Genomic DNA, 22,586 nt, shown 5'->3' on the forward strand with positions numbered 1-22,586 from the left:
AAAATATGTCTCTTCAAAACTGTACAAAGTCCTGACTTGAATCCTATAGAATACCTTTGGGATGTTTTGGAATGCCGACTTCGTGCCAGGCCTCACCGACCTACATCGATACCTCTCCTCAGTTCAGCACTTCGTGAAGAATGGGCTGCCATTCCCGAAGAAACCTTCCAGCACCTGATTGAAAGTATATCTGCGAGAGTGGAAGCTGTCATCAAGGCTCATTAGAACTCTATACAAGCTTTTATTTCACAACAACTACAGGTCACCGAGCATTATAGAAATAGTAAAATTAATACGTATAAGATAAGCATCACACGTTGCTTGTATGGGAAATACGCACTAAGTCACAAAGTCCAATCAAAAAGTTTAGGAAAAAGAGACTATTAGATGGGTGAAAGAGAAGGCTTCCGGACAATGTAAAGCAGGATCTTTGAAGGATGGTTGATAACAAACATGATACATTGACTTTTCGCAGGTTAAAATCTAATGGGAAAGTTTGTTTCTGGTACGATGAGACTTTAAGCTCTTTAAGTCAAAGTTCGTTATTTTTGTATAACTGAACGAACTCGTGTTTATCATTACTTTCTTTCTTTCTTATACAATAATGAACTTTTGTTACAACAGCGGGCCACGGTGACTCAGTGGTAGAGCGTTCACCTTTGGTGAATGAAGCCATACGTCACAGCTTCGCCACGCCTTCTCTGTCATCTCCGTTGACTCAACTTATAATTAGTGTACCATAAATCAAAGGTAAAAATTGCAATATCTTACGTGCTGTTTCTTGAATATTAAACAACTAATCGAAAGTGAGCCTAATCATAAAATCAATTGAGTTTAGTAATCCCATGCCCGAGTGAGCGCGAGTCCCACTGAAAACAATGATTTTGGGCTTCATTAAATGAATCCAATGTAATTAAAGGTAAATTACCACAACCCCGAACGAAATTGAGTGTAAGCAAGTGAGTCAAAGTGCGAATTCTTTTGAGGACAAATTGTATTATTGAACTCAAACCCGAGCCCCACCTAGGGTAGTGAGCTTGAGCGCGAATGCAATTGAGATTAATGAGCGTGAGCCCCATTAAAGGGTAGTAAGTCCGAGTTAAGTAATCACGTGCTCCAACGAAATCAGTGAGTCCGAGCTCAAGGAGACTAGTGAGTGCAAGCCTCATTGAAGACTGTGAGCCCGAGTCCGAGTAAACGCGGGCCTCAATGAGCATACTAAGCGCAAGCCTCACTGAAGGTAATGAATACGAAGCCAAATTAGTACAAGCCCTACTGACATAAGCAGACTCAAGCCTCATCGATAGTTGTGTGCCCGTGCCTAGTTCAAGGAAGTGAGGAAAATAACCATGGTTCCAACTGAAATTGGTGAGCCCGAGCTCTACTGAATGTAGTGAGTTCTAACTTAGTAGATGCGTGCTCGAAAGAAATTAGTGAGATTGACCTCCAAAGAAGTTAGTGAGTGCGAGTCTCGCTGAAGAATGAGTACAAGCCCGAGTAAGCACGAGCCCCGTTGAGGATGTAAGCCCAATCCTTATAAAGAATAGTGAGCGCAAGCTCCACTGAGATAATGAACTCGAGGCCACATGAGTGCAAGCCCCACTGATACCAGTGAGATTTAGCCCAGTTGAGGATAGTGAGCCCGCCCAAGTGAGCACGAGTCCAGTTGAAGTTACTGAGTCCAAGGCCAAGTAAGTGCTTGCCCGAGAGAATAGCGAGTTCGAGCCTCATTGAAGGATGAGTCTTGACCTGAATAAGCGCGAGCCTCATTGAAGGACGAGAATCTGAGCCCGCGTAAACGCGAGCCTCATTGAAGGACGTGAATCCGTGGCCGAGTAAGCTCAAGCCTAATTGAAATACGTGAGTCCGAGTAAGCGCGAGGCTTATTGAAGGGCGTGAGTCCGAGCCCCAGTAAGCGCAAGCGTCATTGAAGGATGTAAGTCCGAGCCCGAGTAAGCGCAAGCCTTAATGAGAATAGTAACTGGGAGCTTCAATGAGAATAGCAAACGTAAGCCTCAGCGAGAACAGTAACTGGGAGCTTAAAGAAGAATAGTAAATACGAGCCCCACTGACGTTAGTGAGTTCGAGTCCCACTGAGTGTATGGAGCCCGAGCTCAAGTAACTGCGTGTCCGAAAGAGGTGCGAGTTCTAAAGAAGCTAGCTAGTGTGAGCATCATTGAAAAATTTGAGGCTCAGCTTGAGTAAGCGCGAACCTCAACAAGAATAGAAAGCATTTGCCCCACTGAAGGTAATGAACCTGAGTAGAAATAAATGCAAGCCCCATTGACGTCATTGAGCACGAGTCCATTAATGGTAGTGAACCCGAGCCCAGTTGAAATTAATGAGCCCGAACCCAAGTAAGCACACGTCCCAACCATATTAGTGTCGCAAGGTCCAAAGATGCTACTGAGTGCAATCTTCATTCAAGGATGTGAGTCCGAGCCCGAGAGTAGTAGGCCCGCGTCAGCAAAAATTGGACACCGCGCTCGCCGAGTCAGTAAAAATTTGACGATTCTGATTGGTTGGTAAAGATCACCTGGTCTTAGGCCCGCCCTCGCGGGAAATTCAAAATTAGTCACGCCCCTGGTATGACGTCATGTAGTCTTAGGTCCCACCCTCGAAGGTAATTTAAAATTAGTCCCTCTTTCTCTTATGACGTCATTAAACCGGGATTTTTTGAACTAGGGCTATTTTGTTCCCTTTTACGGGCATGAAATTTGGAGATTGCTATCCTCTTTGATGAGCGTTTTACTACCTTATTGTTATATGACTGAATACGTGGTCTTGGAGGGTGTATGACTTTTCCTGCTTTATATCCATCTAAGACTATTTTCTGAGGAGCTTCTTAAAATTCAAAATATATGTGAATAAATCGCGTACATTAGACGACCTGAAGTTTATCATATAGAAATTTATCAACATTAATGTGGAAATGTTTGCGACATCTGGGTGAGGCTCTGAAGGTTTACAGAAGAAGATGGGAGTCATTTGAAGGATATCATTTTTAAGATATGAAGAACACTCATGGTAAATAAAAATGATATACAATAACCTGTACTTCTGTCCTAATACTCTTCTTTAGCTGTAAGAATTTAGTGTTTTATTTTCCTTTCAAAACTGGTCAACTCCTCTGCTAGATCCTGTATAATGAGTTAGCAACAGTGTACAATGAGTCTTCTTACAAAAGAAAGAAGTCTGAAAAATTATAGACGGATTTTATAAGTATTTTATTATGTAGTTGCACCTTTTAAATATGATCAACCACAGGGAAAGGTGTAATCAGAACTTATTTCCTTCTTTATTGTTGTTATTATCATTTTCAAGAACGATAAAATTGCTATTAATGTTATGATTGCTAAATTCTAACATTCTTGACATTCCAGGATGCAGTAACCAACAAACATAGAAGTTAAACACACATGATCGCTCTAACACATTACATGTTCTTCCTTTTAAAAAGCCTTGAAGACAGGCTTTAAAGGAAAAATATACATCTGTTGCGATTCAATCTAGCGTATAGAGTTTTTGAAGATGTGGATTTTTTTGTATACATTTAAATTAAGTATATCATGAATATGGAGGAATAATAAATGAATAAATATTGATACTCACCAGCAACATGTCCCCAGGGTACTTCAATTTTTACTTCGCGGACTTCTCTATTATCTTGAATTTGTGGCATGTTTACTGACATATGTATTGTTTTTCTGGAGGTCCCTCCTCGTAAGTTCTTGCAAAGCCAAATCTTTTGCAGTGGATTGGTACCTAGCATTTGCTCACTGAAATGGAATTGTTAATGAACCATATATATCGGGTGTTGCAAAATAAGTGTTACAACTCTTGGGTGGTGACTCCTGCCACTGAGACAAGAAAAAAAGTTCTCTTCAACTTTCTGCTATCGGACATAGTTTCAGATCTACAAGGTGCCGAAAGCGAGGGAAAATGACTTTTGGACGCCAATAGTTCGGAAACTATCCAACATAAAGAGGGCGGCTAAAAAATTCACTGAAGAAGTCATACCTGCTCTATTGAATTTTGCATGTTTCACAATCCTACCGTGCACGCGCAAGGGATTCCCCAAAGGAACGTAGGGAATCCCGAATAATCTGCCAAATGAAACTTGGTCTAAATGGATATGAATTGATAGGCTTTCTATCAGGTAACAATAATTCGTTTGTCTTAAGTCGATATCTGGAACAAATACAAAATGGCAGACACCTTTATGCCCGTTGTGTGTGGTTGCATAATCGCCAGGTACGGATGCTGGCCAACAGTGACGTTCTGAGTATTAATTGTAGCGAATTTGTACTCAAATGCTCTAGAAAGACATCTGGAGTGTCGGTAGAGCATAACAGATGAAGCAGAGTGATTCAAATGTGTGGAAACACTCAACGAAAAATGCCCAGAAATGCACTCATACTCAGTAAACGTGAGTTCAAAGCGTCGGAAATGTAAGGATTAGCATCAAGAACATGAAAGCCATTGCCAATTCACCAATAATATTCCTTGTGCAATGGACTCAGTAAGAAACTGGGTAAACTAAATGAATGTCAGTAATGGGATCGCATGATCGATATTGAAATGTGGCCAATGTGTGTGTTGATATCAACATGTAGCTAATGAACAAAAGTCAACATGTCCCACTACTGTCGCGACATCGTCCCACGTGCGAAAAATAAGAAAATAACTACTCGGTCTTGAATCTGAGATCGTGGGCTCTCAGTAGGATTGGAAACTGCGGCCACGCGAGCAAAAGTGAGCGCTCTAGCCCTGAGGTTCGAAGGAGCCTCACTTTCTCTGTATTCATTTCTTTGAGGAGTACCCACTTTGTTTGGCAAGCCCTCTTGTACAGCCTCCCCACATACTTGTGTGTTTCATTTTGTTACTCCTACTGCACAGTTGTAAACACTCAGAGCTTTAAGACGTTTCTTCCTATTTCTCATGTCGTTTTATTTTCCAAATGTATGGTGTTCCAGCTGTAGTGTTAAATGTGCCAAATCGGTTCATTTTCGTCTTTGTCTTGGCATGTGCACTGTGTGTAAGATACGAATTTCTGGAGGTATTTTCCTATATTTCGAGTACGTCATATGTCTCAGAAGACGTGGGACATGATACAAGTTTATTATTTTCACACTCTATCAGAATTTGAACAATGCATTAAGAGATTTATTTTCATATGTGTCGACTGTGAGACAGTGTCCCAAACAAAGAGGGACATTGATACTATCGTGTTCTAGTTACGTTCTACCAAAAGGTGCATCAGATGTAATAGCAGAATGTACAAGGTTATTTTCCTAGTTTTCGCACGTGAGATGGTGTCCCAGCAGTAGTGCGACATGTTGACATTTGTCCATTAGCTACATGTTGATATCAACACACACATTGGCCACATTTCAATATCGATCATGCGATCCCACTAGTGACATTTCTTTAGTTTACCCAGTTTCTTTGTGAGTCCATTGTAGAATTTCAACTTGGACTCAGTTCTTGCATCCTTATTGGTATGCAACCGTGCACATCATATTGCATCGGTTTGAAGGAATATTATTGATGAATTGGCAATGGCTTTCATGTTCTTGATGCTAATCCTTACATTTCCGACGCTTTGAACTCACGTTTACTGAGTATGAGTGCATTTCTGGGCATTTTTCGTTAAGGGTTTCCACACATGTGAATCACCCTGCTTCATCTGTTATGCTCTACCGACACTCCAGATGTCTTTCTAGAGCATTTGAGTACAAATTCGCTACAATTAATACTCAGAACGTCACTGTTGGCCAGCATCCGTACCTGGCGATTATGCAACCACACACAACGGGCATAAAGGTGTCTGCCATTTTGTATTTGTTCCAGATATCGACTTAAGACAAACGAATTATTGTTACCTGGTAGAAAGCCTATCAATTCACATCCTTTTTGACCAAGTTTCATTTGGCAGATTATTCGGGACTCCCTACGTTCCTTTGGGGAATCCCTTGCGCGTGCACGGTAGGATTGTGAAACATGCAAAATTCAATAGAGCAGGTATGATTTCTTCAGTGAATTTTTTAGCCGCCCTCTTTATGTTGGATAGTTTCCGAACTATTGGCGTCTGAAAGTCATTTTCCTACGCTTTCGGCACCTTGTAGATCTGAAACTATGTCCGATAGCAGAAAGTTGAAGAGAACTTTTTTTCTTGTCTCAGTGGCAGGAGTCACCACCCAAGAGTTGTAACACTTATTTTGCAACACCCGATATATATATATATATATATATATATATATATATATATATATATATATATATATATATATATATATATATATATATATAACTACTACTACTAACATTACATTATATAAATTTATAATTCCCTTTTTTTCTAATTGACACAAATATTGGAATAATGAAATCGATATCATAGAAGACAATTAGAATTCAGTCCTATGAAGTTCTCCATTAGTAAATATTTGTTACTATTGGAAAAGATACTAAAATATTTCTTTCCTTTACATGCAAACTAATGTGATGGGAATAGAAAGTCCTTCAGTTTCCTTTGAAACGTGTGGGCTTCATCTTATTTAAAGAAGTCAAATTTGCTGATGTCAAGAACAATTAAATTTAGGAACTGAATTTTCCAGACAGGTTAGCTATGCAGAGCTCTCCGTTTTTACTACTAGTAAGAATAACAAAAAGACATTACTAAACTGAAATATTGAACAAAGGACTGCAAAAAGCAAAATATTTGAAATTAGTAGAGGCAGCAATTCTCATACACAACAGTAATTCACAGGAACAATACTTGGTCCAAAAAATTGACAAAATACGTGAATCACAGTATAAGAATTTTTAAAATTTACCCAGATATTAATATTGGCAGGAGAAGACTAATTCGTGATCAAAGTTTACTCGAGTTAATTAACAGTCATCAATGCATTCATTAAAGTTCAGTTCATTCTTACAAAAATAAAGCACCTACAGAATTTGGATAGTTTTTTATATCAGGAACTCCGGATTAACAGTATTAGACGAAAATCTTCAAACAAAATTATAACATACACTAACTTAGTAAAACTCAGGGGATACTTACCTAACATCTGATTGGCCCCCTTGCCCTGCGAAGCGCATCGACACGGGTGGAGCTGAGTCTGCGAATCCCTGGTTCACTTTCAGAGGTAATTAACACCACAATCTACTGTAGCAGCCAATTACGGCTTATTCGTCGGTCGAGTATCCAATGCTCAAATCCTGAGTTCAATGGGATTTCAGATGCTAAATGGATTTTCAGTTTAATGCTCTGGGGTGGCCAGTTCAGTCGTTGGACCTCCGCTACATGCTCTTCGAATCATTCACTGTCGATATTGGAGCGATGTGGCAGCCCATTGTCCTGTTGAAAGATCGCAATGTCGTCACGGTGTTGAAAGGCTACAAACGGGTGAAGATCGTCTCCAAGCAGCTGATGATACCGCTGATCAGTCAACGTATCTTTGAAAACAAGCAGAGAGCCCATTCCATGCCAGGAAAACACACCCGCACCCCACACTATGATTGACACCCCTGCCAAGGACTAGGTCCTTTTTGTAATATTGGATCCATCGCTTCGTGCAGTCTGCTCTACACATGGTGCCTCCCATCGACATAGTACAATTGATATCGTGGCTCGTCAGACCATATGAGGATACTCCACTGTTGCAGTGTGTCCGCGGTGATAGGTGGCAAATGCACGCCGAAATGTCCGATGCATTCGTGTAGGGCGACGACGTATGTTCTGACGGATTGTTCACTCGGAGACATTTCTAGCGCGGTCAGTGTTGAATTGGGGCGTGATTTGTTGCACTGTTGCTCTCCTGACTCTGTTGACCATTCGTCCCATTGTTGCCGGTCTTGGTTATTGAGGGCGGTAAAACGCTCGGAATGGTGCCTGTTGTTGTCTGTGACGCCTTTATTAACCCATCCTTGGTACATCCTGGATATGACTGCACGTGTAAATCGAATTTCTGAACCACCTACGAAATCGAATGTTTCATGTGTCCGGCATCCACTACCATGCCCCGTTCTAATGCCATCAACTCACGACGGCGTAGCATTCCACATGCATCACTCACACAGCCACTTCTCACAACGTCTCGCACACAACTGCAGCTGTTGCGGAGCCCTGGAAGGGGCGTAGAACACACATATTAGTCTAGTCCCTGTCCATAAGACCCGTAGGAAAGTCATGTCTGACGGCTGTTCTCTTCAAATCCTGTTAGTACATGTCTAAACAAGTATAAATCACGAGGGTAGACTTTTTGACTTATGGGCAGTTTTCTTCTACAGGGGCGTAATCCTAGGGTGGCGGCGCCCCTTTTGAGTTGTTGCCGACTTTTCTTAAAATGATTGTAGCTGCCATTGTGATTGTAGCAAAACAATGAATAAGGGTTGTTTGCTTTCTAAATAGTCAAGGAACTAAACCTAGATATAGATTTTTGGCGCAGCCGTACAAATAGAGAGAGAAGAGGGGGGAAAGTCCAATTTCGGCTATTTTTTTAAAAAGTCTGTTTTTATTTTCTTTCCATAATATTCGAACGGTGATCTCTTGTGTAACAACGAGTTTTTGGCCAAGACTTACAACAATCCTCTATACAAGGACGCAATTTTTGACAAAAATCTTCCAATAGTTATCTCCATAAAAAAAAAAAATATATATAATATAATCAGACGCGCGAAATTTTTCAGAATGTAAACTTCCGTGGTTTCGTGTTTGCTTCACTACACACGTTGCAATTCTAATAGAAGTAGAAAATGATTAACACATCGTTGTATTATTATTCACGATTCTTAGATTAAACAGCACTGATAATGTTCTGTGTGATATTCCTGCTGCAAAAAGTACGTGATGTACAAGAATATTTCTTGGTACTCGTATTAGGTGACTTTATTTATGAACCTTTTGCTAACTATGGGTAACTTTGTTCTTATTTTGTGAACTAATAAGTTTCAATGTAAAATGTCTCGAATTGTACCTCTAAAATAGAAATTTTGTCGTATGCGAATTTTTCCAGGTTTTCTCTACAGCAGCTGCTAGGATAGAGATAAACGTACTAATTTAGTGTGCCTTACTGCCTGCTATCTCCACTTAAAAAAATTGTTTATGCACTTCAGATGGTGATGTTACCTTCGCTGCAGGAATAATTTGGAATGTATTCATGTCTAGTCTAGTAACAATGGACTACCTTCATTCTTGCAAATCACTGATGTAATAATTTTCTAAAAGGATTTGAAGTTATTCTGGTGAAGTAGTTATGGCATCAAGTGTGGAAAGATCTTTACGTGGAGTGAAATTAACACAAGGAACTAGTAGTGATTTTGATCTTACAAAATGTGTGATTTGCCAAAAGATAGACAAAGATCATAAGACTACAACTTCAGCAATTGGTAGAAATAATATTAAAAATGCTGCTGAAATCAGGAAAGATGAAGTGTTGCAGAGACTTCGTTCAGTGTATTCTGAAGTGGAATTTGTGAACCATTGCAATAATACCTGCTACAAGTTTTACACACTAAAAATTAAACAATCTACGAAAAAGCTACGTTCAGATATAATGTACTACCCCGTACAGAACCATCATGTCAAAAAAAAATCCAGTATACGAAGTAACATGCGTAGTGTGTGGTCTCAATAAACACGCTGGTGTCAGGGAGAAGCACAGGATTTGTGAAAGTATCCGAGCTCTTGTCTTCCGCGAGACAGTAATGTTTTTTAAGGACGATGTATATACGTGAACTTTTGATCTAGAAGATGAGTCATCAGTTTTTGGAGCAGACTTATACTATCATGAACTATGCCTAGAAACATACCTTAGTAAATTCAGAAGAAGTTCACAGGAAAACAAAAGCACTGAAAGAAAGTCGCCTAAAGAAGAAATGATGACAGAACTTTCACCTATAATCAAACAGTTTCTGGAAGATGGCTGCGGTGCGATTTTGTCAGAAATGCGAGATTACTTAAACGGTAAAGGGACAAGAATTGTGATAAGCAGCAAAGAGGTCAAGCATTTTTTACTGAAAATTTTTGAAACTACGATTAAATTTTCTAAACATACTAAAACCAACGAGTCTCTTATTGCCTATTCATCACATTTGACTACCGAGAGACTAACACAGATCGTCCGGAATCACAATGCTATAAGAGATGCCGGAAGATTAATAAGAAACCCCTTAAAAGCTGCAACAAAACAGTTGGTGATGCTCAGGATCTGAAGAAGTCATGGATTACTACCCCTGTTCCATAAACATTGCTTGATTTTTTATGAGAACTTTCCCAAGTAGGACGATGTCAAGCTCCACGAAAGACATGGATTTACTTGAAGACGATGGAGTCGTTGATTAGTGAGACCATTGATAAAGCTGAAGATGACGTACTGACAAAAATTCTCTTCTTGTAGAATAAAGTCAATTTTTCAGATTCTCTTCTATAACGTACATAGAGGCAAGAAAAAAACACCTTTACATCTCATGACAGCCCATGTTATATATGAAAAATGTAAAAGTAAAAGTTTGATAACATCTTTCAATAAACTTGGTGTATCTGCAATCAACAACCAAATTATGCATGAACGTGTCAAATTAGCCCAATACACTGTCAAGTCTTGTTCTGACGGTATTTCACTTCCAAGTCAATTTGTTAGTAATGAATTTAGAGTGGGTGCGATTGATAACTTCGACCACGAAGAAGCTACACTTTCAGGTTTGCAAGGAAATCATAACACTGTTCTGGTAGTATTTCAAGAGAAACCTAAAGAGGCAACAAAAAAGTCCTATTCACTGGATATTGTTGAGAAGAATTTCTCCGAACGTGTGACGTCTCAATTCTCATGTCAGAGTCCAAAACATTATCGCAAGCAATCGCTGCCTTTGATGGTATCTCAGAATTTAAAAACATTTGAAGATTTATTTGATGTGGATGTAAGTGAAGTGACATTAAGGGAATCTGCGATCAGCATGATGAAAACTATTCACTTAGTGATAGGGACATTAACGTAACCTGGGGGAGCTGTCAGCGCAGTAATATCGAAATCTGAAGTTCCTCTTCACCAGGTTGGGTTCTTACCTATATTGCCATACCCTATTACAGCATACGACAGAGTCTATTCTGCAATGAAAAACTTCCAGTACCTTCTCCATCATCTTCATCAACCCGCTTTACCTATAGCTTGCGACGAGGCAGTTTACCACAACGCTGCGGAAATCCAAATTACTTCAAACAAGTTCCCAGACATCGTCCTGATGATGGGATCTTTCCATACGACCAAAGCACTATTGGCTTGCATAGGTAAATATATATCAGGAAGTGGGTTAGAAAACATCCTTATTGAAAACTCAGTATTCGGACCAAGAGCAGTCGAAAGTGTACTGAAAGGGAGTAACTACATTCGTTCTACAAAAGCAATGTTCATGCTTGCTGAAGTAATTGAAAGGCTGAAATGGAAAACATTTTTGAAAGGTAATGTCAATGCACCTAGTAAAATAGCCACCGACACATTGAGAGCAATTAAAGATAAAGATATTGAAAAAGCACAACTCCTGTTTCAAGATCTTACTAACAATTTCATAAGCTTAATCCAAGGCATGAAAGCGTTCTCTCAGATGAATGCGGAGCGATCAGAAACGTGTCAGTACTTGGAAGGTTTTTTTTGTTTTTTGTGTCTCTTCTGAAGAATCTTATTCGAGCAGACAGAGAAGGTAATTGGCTTCTTCATTTGAATACCGTTCAACAACTCTTTCCAGTATTTCCAGTTTTTGATAAAATCAATTACTTGAGGTGGGCATCCGTGTATTTAGAGCAGATGCGAAACTTGGAATTTCAACATCCACAAGTTTTTGAAAAATTCATAAAAGGATTCTTTGTAGTCCCAGGAATCACAGGGAAATTCAATGCGGTTGGATTGGGCATGGCACTGGAGCAGACGATAAATAGATTCCAAAAACTACAAGGAGGAATAATCGGCCAAACAAAAAGAAAAGAGTACGCTGTTTAATGGCAGTTAATCTACCCCGAGATTCTTGAAATAAGAAATGCTTCTCGGTCATTAATAGGTGTTGCAGTGGTGATTACGATCTTCATATATATCACGAATTAGTAGGGAAACAGAGTGAGGAGCTTGAAGGAAGCATCTAGATGATGTGCTCGTATATTGAGGAAGACAAAATCCTTATGATACCACTGGAACAATGAAACTCCAAAATCTATCGACAAATGAACTTGTACCGCCACATAATGCAAAATCAAGACTTTCCCTTCCTGCAAAAGGGAATGATCTTGAATTTAGGAATGAGAGGTTTGTTTCTAAATCAAAAGCACTATATGTCCCATGCACAAAGTGAAGTTGCCACCTTACAATTCTGTTGGTTTACAGGATGCAAAAAACGATAGGTCTAATTCAGTTACAAATATCATCCATGCGCAAAGACTTGTTAATATTTGTATGGAGAAAGGCATGCTATTGAGCGAGATTCTAAATTATGACATTTTACCAGTTACAACATTGGTGGTTAAAAACCGTGCAACCACTAAATTGCAGAAATCGGATTTGATGACTGCTTTGATAAGGAAATTACACGATTCCGAGTGCAGTTCTACTTTTGAAAAAATCTACCGACGTGTCTGATAGTGGATGTTACCACGAAACCACGGAAGTTTACATTCTGAAAAATTTCGCGCATCTGACTATATTATATATATATATATTGTGGAGATAACTATTGGAAGATTTTTGTCAAAAATTGCGTCCTTGTATAGAGGATTATTGTAAGTCTTGGCCAAAAAAATCGTTGTTACACAAGAGATCACCGTTCGAATATTATGGGAAGAAAATAATAACACTTTTTTAAAAAATAGCCGAAATTGGACTTTGCCCCCTCTTCTCCCTCTATTTGTATGGCTACGCCAAAAATCTATATCTAGGTTTAGTTCCTTGACTATTTAGAAAGCAAACAACCCTCATTCATTGTTCTGCTAAAATCACAATGGCAGCTACAATCATTTTAAGAAAAGTCGGCAACAACTCAAAAGGGGCGCCGCCACCCTAGGATTACGCCCCTGTAGAAGAAAACTGCCCATAAGTCAAAAAGACTACCCTCGTGATTTACACTTGTTTAGACATGTACTAACAGGATTTGAAGAGAACAGCCGTCAGACATGACTTTCCTACGGGTCTTATGGACAGGGACTGTATTATATGTTCGCTCGCGAATCTGTGACCTGATATCCCACCAGTTTTGCTAAGTCAGTGTATATAGGCCCTAGCTAGGTACATTACAAGAAAAGAACGATTGACAAAAATGGGGAAAACATTGGCAAAAATAATTAAAAAAAAAACTGGATCTTTCCCCGTCAACTTCTAAAAATCTCTCGAAAGTTAACACATATTAAAAAATATATATATCGATACATTTCAAAAATTATTTTACAGGAAAGAAGAGACATTATCTGTGAGAATAAGAAGGCAAATATATTGGAATGATGAAAAGAATTACAAGAACAAGTCTTAAAAATCACACAGAAGGATTTAAAAATAATGACCTAACCTTCCAAAACATTTAGGAGGACCTATGCGGAATTTAACACACGGAAGTCTCGAGCAAGTGTAAATAATACACTGAAAGGTATCTTCAAAAATTATGCTTCTTGCCACCAAATTCCCTTCATCTTTGAATAGAGATAAAGAGATGATGTTACATATAATATAATGAGATGATGTTAAAGAAAAGTAAAGCGTTTGTTTCTCTCCGGATAGGGTGCAGGATAGTACACCTCTCTTATCCAAGGGAACAAAGATGGGTCAAGAGGTACATAGACACTACAAAAGAGAGTAAGATACCCATCCATAAATCAAAGTATCTATCCATAGACAGGACTAGAAGCACCCATCTAAAGAGGAAAAGAGGTGCACGGTACCCATCCTACATATTCACGAGAATAAAGTAAACCACAATGGTACGTACTTAGTAATAGAGACTCATAAAAGAGATACCCATCCATAAAACAAATTATCCATACATACACATAGCAGGGGCGGATCCAGGACCAACTTTTGGGGGGGCGGTAGGTTGTCATACTGCTACCTTTAAGGGCTCCAAACTTTGGGATGGGTTTTATTTATATATATAAAATAAAAAAGTTTCCTCTTCTGAGGGGGGCGATCGCCCCCCCTGGATCCGCCCCTGACACATAGAGCCATAAGCATCCATCTTAGGGGCAAAGGGGCGCAGAGTGGCCTACCCTCACACTCATCTAAAGGAATCACAAAAGCAAGTACCCCTAGACACTCATCATAGAGAGTGAGATACTAATCCGTAGGATTATAAACATCCATTATAGAGTTAAATAGTAACAGAAATCTCAAAAATGTCAATTTCTGGCAATTTTTCATCTATTGAAGGAAATGACTCATATTTACGCAAGGAAACCACTGGAGCACGTTCCTGGTGCTAGACACCTAAAAGAGAGGACCAAATCACCATACATAGTAATTATAGAACAACAAGTATCCATTGTTCGGCCTAATCCCACTCATCGAAAATGAGAAAAATAGACGACATAAGTCCTGGTACTAGACACCAATGAAAAGAAATCGGCACCCCTCCATAGATCCATAAACATCTACCAGAGGATACATAACGTCAAAAGCCTTGATTTGAGTTTCAGCAATTGTTACTTATCCAAGAAAAGCATTTAGAACCCCCAAATTTTCAGACACATATACGCGCCCCATAGACCCTTCGCAATTATTTAGTTCCCGAATATTCAAAAATATAAGGGAATAGATAGGGGTCGTTTCCCTTCCAAATCAAGAGGTCATTGACTTATGCGTGATATCACGTGACCGAAGTCAACTGCCGAGTCACGTAAGCACCAAAAGCCAATCAGAGGTGGTTACCTCAAGGAGGAGGATGACTACTATATTAGTTTGAGCAATGAGCAGACATCAAATTTTGTTTTTAATGCAATGTTTAGGTTTACAAACATTTTGTAGATGGGATAGACAGTTTGAAGGAAAATGAACAGACCGGGAGGCAACTGTATTCAAGACAAAAGAAGTAACAGTTGTACTTTCAAGAATTTTCAAATGATAAATGACATAATAGTTGAGATTAGTTATAGTATGTGGTACACAACTTTATTTATGATATACCTAAACAAGGGCGCCCATCAGGGGGGCAAGGTGGGGCGATGCCCCCCCCTAAGAGGAAATTGTACTTGGGAATATTGAAAACCCAATAGAATTTTTACATTAGTTACAGCAAAATTTGAAACTATATTTGAAACGTCGCTTATACTTGCCCCCCTTGGAAACCACAACATGGGCGCCCTTGTACCTAAATATTTCCTGTGTAATTTACCTTATTTCACATCTATTGACACAAGCGTAACCTGACGATCGATGACCTATGTAGTGAACTGACTAATATTTCCGATAATGATAAGACGCTTCTCAACCGGTTCATCACAGGAGACGAAAGACGAGTTTGTCTATACAACACAAAACTGAAGCGACTATCGAGACCTGAAAATTACCAACATCGCCCAAATGTACGACACTGTGCCATAATATATCAAAAATCAAGGTAAGGTTTAAACTTTTTTTTTTTTTTTTTTTTTTTGAGATTTATCTGGAATTGTTTAGGTGACGTTTATTCCAGAAGGAGAAACTGTTAGGAAACTACAAGGAGATCTTAGACTTGCTAGAGAATTTTATTCATCTTCATATTCGTTTTCGAAGCACCTTCGATTTTGAGGTGGGAAAAACCAGCGATTACTCCTGATAACACAACTGCAACATCGCTGTGAACTTCTCCAAGAGAAACTGGTAATGCAACAGGCCACAAGTTTATCCCACCATCTAAACTTACTTGATTTATCACCATCCAATTGCTTTGTCATTGCCTCATTGAAATCAATATACACGGGTGGCGTTTTCAGTAAGAAAATCGTGTACTCCCACACATTAATTCATGTGAATCCTTTTACCCACTGCTACAGTACCGTTTCAAACAACTATACAAACGTCAGCTGAAAGCTAACAGTGGCCAACGATATTTTAAAGGTGGATGCGGATGATGACCTGATAGATTTAACCTCTCACTTCTCGTTTAAAGCTTCCAGACAGTTCTCTAAAAGGTACTTTCCTTTATTGGACACCGGCTAACTTTTATGAGGTATATGAATGTATATATTCTGTAGTGTCATTCTTTCGTCAAGAGTGCTAGAAGTAGCTACTCCAACCCCGGAAATTGTATTAGGTACCATTTACCGTAAGCGCCTGACTGGAAGTGATCAATTCTGGTACCGATCGCTTTCATTCGTCAAAACGACTTGATTCATATAAAGGTTGCATCATGAGTGCCATCGCTGGAAGCACCTCACCTCCGGGAAATATATTTCTTGCTTATGAAATTTGCAGGAATTTTGTAATGAAATTCGTCCCCCTCGAGACAAAGGGCGTATCTCATTTTTTAAAAAAAATCCAGGAGACAAGTTTCCTGGATTCCAAGATTTTATCATCATTTATTCTATCGTGTTTTGATAAAATTTAATTTGATCTCGTAAGTTATATACCTGAAGCGAAGGAGAGCAAACTATATGTTAAAAGACGATAGAATAAATAATGACAAACGGTTTAAACTTGTCTTCTGGAAAAGTTAAGAAAATGAGATACGCCCTTTTGTCTCGAGAGGGATGTATTAAAAGCTTGATAATTGTATCCATAACATCTATGCTAGATGATTTTCAATCTGGACACTTTTGCTGACAAGATGCAAAATCTACCCAAATGCCTTTCTAACGGTTTAAACTTGTCTTCTGGAAAAGTTAAGAAAATGAGATACGCCCTTTTGTCTCGAGAGGGATGTATTAAAAGCTTGATAATTGTATCCATAACATCTATGCTAGATGATTTTCAATCTGGACACTTTTGCTGACAAGATGCAAAATCTACCCAAATGCAATTCTACCCAAATGCCTTTAAAAACTATTATGTTAACGGCATATTCTTTATCAAGGGAATTTGTTAGGTAAACTTTTATAATACTGTGGCACATTGCTTTTTACGAAACTACTGATTCACAAACTCACTTTCACATTTGTCATCAAAGTTTCGCCATCACAAAGATTATAAAAGCCACTATACGTCTGTCTTTTTATTCACTGATTCGCCGATACAATAATATTTATGTTTTTATGTCTTCATCTTAAACGTGAAATAATACTATAATCAATTACTAGGAGGCAGCCTTATCAGTTAAGTCCTCTATTGCCGTTTGATTGTTATAAAAATAGGAGGCATTGACTGTGATCGCAACGCATCTTTGCTATCAATTTACGACAAACGAGTCCGATTAAATATCGTTCTTTCGAACCTTTGCGATCACAGTGTCTCGCAAAATTATTCTGTTTGTTTACGACGTGTTTGCGATTTTACTTTGCGTGGAATTAACATATATATATATTAGTCAAATCCCAAATGAAAGCTTGTGTTTTTGCACAATTTTGCTTGCTCTCTGCAAAAAAATTCACTAAACAGATAGCATGTTTATTTAGAAATATTCTAAAATTCGGATTCAAGTCTTTTAATATGATACATTTAGTTTCAAAATCGCTAAATCTTACGATTTACGTCATTACACTTATTATATTTGTCGGTAATTGATCACAAAGATGCGTTGCGGTCATGCAAGTCAATATTTAATTGGCCCCCAGATTAAGGTTAAGCTCTTCTTAAAGTATTAAATAATTTATGTTTGTATTTTCTTGTGTCCAGCAAGATTCCTTGAAAAAGAGCTTCGATTTGTTTGGTTTTGTTTTGACCTCTCTAAGTTAAAGCTAAAACTCTAAGTTAAAACTAAAATTATTGTACTTTTGTTATTATAGTAATTTTTTGAGGTTTTCTTTTGTGGGCTTACGGACATTGGTGAAGTATTTCTGTAATTTTATGAATTTATGAGAAAAATGTGTGTGGCGTACGTAAAATCGTATGTTACATTTGTAAATCATGTAGTTTTTGGACTTAACGTACAGTAAACGTATAACTGAAAACGCATGTTTTATAATACTTTCTGTATAAGTGTTCCATCTGTACGTACTTTCCGTATGAAACAATATGGGCGGTCAGGATTTCACATACAAATGGACGTATATAACATATAGCTGATGAAGGTAACAAACATATATGTGTGTAATATAAGGAAGACTATTAGATAGCAGACATCCTGCAACATGATGTAACGTCTAGTGCCTGTGTGGGCAGTGCCTATGTAGCATACGGATAACGTATGCTCCGTACTGATTTCTGTAGTAAGCAAGAGGATTCCGTATATTTGTACAATATACTGCTGTCCGGAAAACGGATTTTTCTCAGTGTATATATGTAGTAAAATCAACTCTTTATAGTTATATTCGTAAGCTCTTTCACTAGATACTTTATTTTTATAAAGTTGAATATCATTTATCTGTAAAAAATCCTATTAGTAATTGTATAATATTTCAGTAATTCGTAACCAATATATTTTTGACTGAGAAAGGTCTATAACTCAATTGTCTGAATTGTATCTAACATATAGGATCTACCTTTGTCAATTTTTCCACAGGCAAAAATTATATGGTATAGTGATTCGATGTTTTCTAACACGAGCAGAAATTTGTATCTGATTTATTGATTTGAAATAATTTAATGGGCGTTAAGGATGTATTGAATATAAAACAATGTAATAGAATTACTTAATATCTGGTCCATGTATGTATAATACGCCTTGGTTTTGATTTATTTATAGCCATACTATTCCAGTAATATTTTCTTGGTCCTACTCTGTTTTCTAATTTTCAGTTGTGTATCATCACTGACTGCTTTGTTTTAATTATTGATTTAAAATTTAAGTGACTTATTTTTATTGAAATTGGTTGTCCATTATATGTATTTTTGCAGCAATATCAGTTTCATCGTAAAATCTTATATTAAAGAGCAATCTCATGTGTAAGAATTGTATAACATACCCCTTTTCATATAACTGTTTGTATAAAATTTTAATATTTAATAAAAGACATTTAGTTTTTATGGTCCAGTTTGTTTCTGTTAATGCATTAAGTGCACTGAGCATCTGAGCATATAAAGTTGGATGTTTTTAATTAATAAAAGAGCTTGTCTAATTGCAAAAGATTCTCCTTCAAAAATTGTAAAATATTTGGGAAATTTGATTTTCTCGTATAATTTGTTAGGAATTACAATTGCTGCTCAAACATTCTTTTGTGTATACTTAGAAGCATTCGTAAAGACTAATACACAATTTATAGATAATTGATCCAAGTGAGAGATCCAAAACTATTTATTGATATTTTGTAAGTTTTTTTTTTAATTCAGAGATTAGAAGTATTTCGGTGTTATCACCTATATTTGTATTAAATTCGTAGTAGGCCTATACTTAGTTATATAGCAAGGCATTGACGGTGATTTTAAGATCATTCCTTCACACACATTTGTACATTATAAAAAGCTCTGAGTATCCACGGTAAATTATATCTATATAACACTCTCTTACTCTTTTTTTCTAATACATGTTTAATCTGATGAAATGGATGTATGATTCGATTCTTAATTTTTGCCATTCTCGATCATATAGTTTTCTGTTAATTTGGTTTTGTATATGAATAGGTATCATACCAATTTCTACTAGAATAACATTTCCTGGGGAAAAGCTAGGTTGTGAAAATATGATGTTGAGCATTTCATATATAAATTTTGTTACTTTCTGATAAAAATAAGTCATCTTTTCCGCATAAAATGCTACCATATGGGTTTAAGCCATTATACAATATCTAATAATTTTATTGAGACGTATAGGATTTGTTCCCCATCTTTTGAATTAAACTTTTAAGAATATTATTATATTTATTCAGTATTGTTATTAAGTTAGATAAATGATATGTTCAATTCATTTTTGGATTCAAGACCTAAATATTTGAAATTATAGGTATTATGTAAAATATGACCGCTCATTTGTATGTTTGGTATTGTATAGAGGAGTTTTCTCGTAAAAACAACACGCATGGTTTTGTTCCAATTGATGTCCATACCATTATTTAGAGACCAATTTGATATTTTATTTAGATTTTTTTCTAAATTATATTTCCTTTAACAAAATTATTTGTATTCATTATTAGAACGATGTCTCCAGCAAGGAATATACAGGGTGAACATAAAGTCTTGCCCTAATTACAAAAAATTATTACGGAATAACCGTTGGACAGAATAATGTAAATTATGGTCCGTTACATAGGTTAGTATTACAAGTTTTTTAAAGACCAATAGATGGCACTAGTGCTACCCAAGAGTGACGCAGTACGTTATTTGGCGCGCGCAGGTTAGTTGGCGAAATGGAGAAAGCGCAATGCGTGCTGTGGTATCACGCTCTCCCCACAACAGACATTACTCCACTGGACTTTTTTATGGGGCTATAGCTATCAAGGACAGAGTTTATGCCACACCTGTTGCTGACGTCGAGGAACTGAAGGCTAGGATATAAGCAGTTGTGGGTACTGTGACAGAAGACATGTTACAAAACACCTGGCGGGAATTGGAATACCGCTTAGACATTCTCCGAACTACCAAGGGACAAACCTTGAAGTGGTCTAACATAAGTGGTCTTAAAAAAATAAAACTTGTAATACTAACCTATTTAACTGACCAGTATTTACATTATTATGTCAAACGGTTTTTCTGTAATAAATTTTTGTAATCAGGGCAAGACTTTATGCTCACCCTGTATTTTAATTCCTAATTTTTATTATTTTTTAAATTTCGTTTATAAATCCAGAATGTAATTATTGAAGACAATAGGGCTTTTACTTCCTAAAGAAATCCAACCGATATTGTTCTTTATGTTGATGTTATGTCTATGTTGTATTTGAATTAACAGAACAGCGGAATAAAAATGAAATATAAGAACCGCACGAACTTATGCATCGACCTAATATATCATCAATACAAGTAAGCAAAAACAAGTTGGAAAATTAATGAACGAATATCTATATGCATCATCGTAGACTTCGCTGAGGCAGTTTCTGATAATACTATATGCAGTGTTGTTCTCGTTAATCCACATCATATGTCAAAAGTCAGTTATACAGGGGTGCCCACAGAGGGGGCAATGACGCAAACTGCGTCATTGAAATATTTGGGGGGTAAAAATCTATATAAATATGTTTGAGGGGGATAAAATTAATCGAAAAGATTTTTTTTTCATGGAGGAACACCTACGGATAGACAATTGGGGAGCTGCGTCATGGACATAAGGGGGGAGGGACCACTGAGTTATAATGGAAGAATTTTTAACATACCTACCAAAAAGTGAGTTCTGAGCTCATGCAAGCATTTTCAACTGAAGGGGAGCTAATCACCAGGTAATATTGTTTGCAATATATGCAGTGCAGTGCAACTTTATGCAAGCAAAGGGAGGGGGCAGAAAGTTGTTACCAATTCCCAAAGTAAAGCCTACAGAAGAAGGGGCTTCTTATTTTTTCTGTGTATCTTTCACTTGGGAAGTTGTGAGTTGGGGTCCAAGTTTTTGTAGGGGGTTGAACCTTTACATATACATGAATTTTGGTAAGTTCTGCCCCTTTTTAAAGTTAATTTTGCGATATCTCGCACCGTTTTCAAGATATCGATGTTTTTTCTTGGTTCAACGCCAAATTTTGGCTACGATTAGATTAGAGTCGTGCTAGGGAGTTGAAACTTGTGTCTATCTTAAATATAAATGGGAAAATGAAATGAAAAATGAATTCAGTTTCACGGCCCACAATTATGCCCTTTAGGCTAAGGGAGACAGATAATTAAGGCAAGTGTATGATGATGGAAGAATTGGTGGAAGGAAACGGGTGTACCTTGAGAAAACCCACGGACTCGGATGTTGTCCAGCACATACTTACTTGGCTGGGGATCAAACTGGGGACCCCACGCACCAGAGTTAGCGCTCTACTACTGAGCCAGCGTGCCCCGAAGAGGTGTGATTGAAAAAGGGAAACTATATGTCACACCAGAAAACCACACACTAAACAAACAAACAAACAAACAAAAGAAAGAAACAAAACAAAACAAAGCACAACACATCCGAACCTACCGAACCACCTACCATCAGTCCTCGCTTCGAACATGTGCTTTTTCTGTCCAATAGGGTGGGAGCTGTTAGGGAGGATGGCAATTTTTTCGATTACTTTTGCGATATTGGTCCCTCAGTGCATATTTTAAAACATTTTCACTAGGCGACATTAGAATTTAAGAACAGCTTGCATCATGATATGAGGTATCAGTTTAAAGGTCTTTGTAAGGCCTCGTTACACGCCAACCTTTTGTGTCACAATTCAAGTCGCATCGCCTGGAAGGAACATGTGAACAATGAATGTCACATTTAGTACCACACTTTCTGTAGTATATTTTATAAAGTATAAGTGTCACTGTCCTTAATGTATAATTTAATCTTTAGTGGGCTTAATTATTAATGGTTACTGTCGTATTAAAACCTTAGTACTTCTAAGTTCCATATTTTTATCTATGAAGACTAGTTTTTGTATGAAATCT

At 37.6% G+C, this 22,586-nt stretch overlaps 1 protein-coding gene across 2 annotated transcripts in view; it reads right to left on the bottom strand.

Moving 5' to 3' along the window:
- LOC145671270 (putative serine hydrolase) overlaps positions 1–22,288 on the bottom strand; it is a 32,550-nt gene extending 10,262 nt beyond the window's left edge. The window contains exons 1-2 of one of the 2 annotated variants that reach the window (XM_081740207.1): positions 22,141–22,288; positions 3,613–3,779 (exon numbers count right to left, since the gene is read on the bottom strand). In XM_081740207.1, the coding sequence (XP_081596333.1) occupies positions 3,613–3,772 (160 nt within the window). In that variant the 5' untranslated portion in view covers positions 3,773–3,779; positions 22,141–22,288. Of the gene's footprint in view, positions 1–3,612; positions 3,780–17,095; positions 17,223–22,140 lie in introns of those variants that run through there. The other variant, XM_081740206.1, reaches the window with a different exon arrangement.
- Between the last annotated feature and the right edge of the window lie 298 nt (positions 22,289–22,586).

The sequence above is a fragment of the Thermobia domestica genome, chromosome 15 (assembly GCF_964235325.1).
Source record: "Thermobia domestica chromosome 15, izTheDome1.hap1.1, whole genome shotgun sequence".
In the NCBI taxonomy this organism is placed as follows: Eukaryota; Metazoa; Arthropoda; class Insecta; order Zygentoma; family Lepismatidae; genus Thermobia; species Thermobia domestica.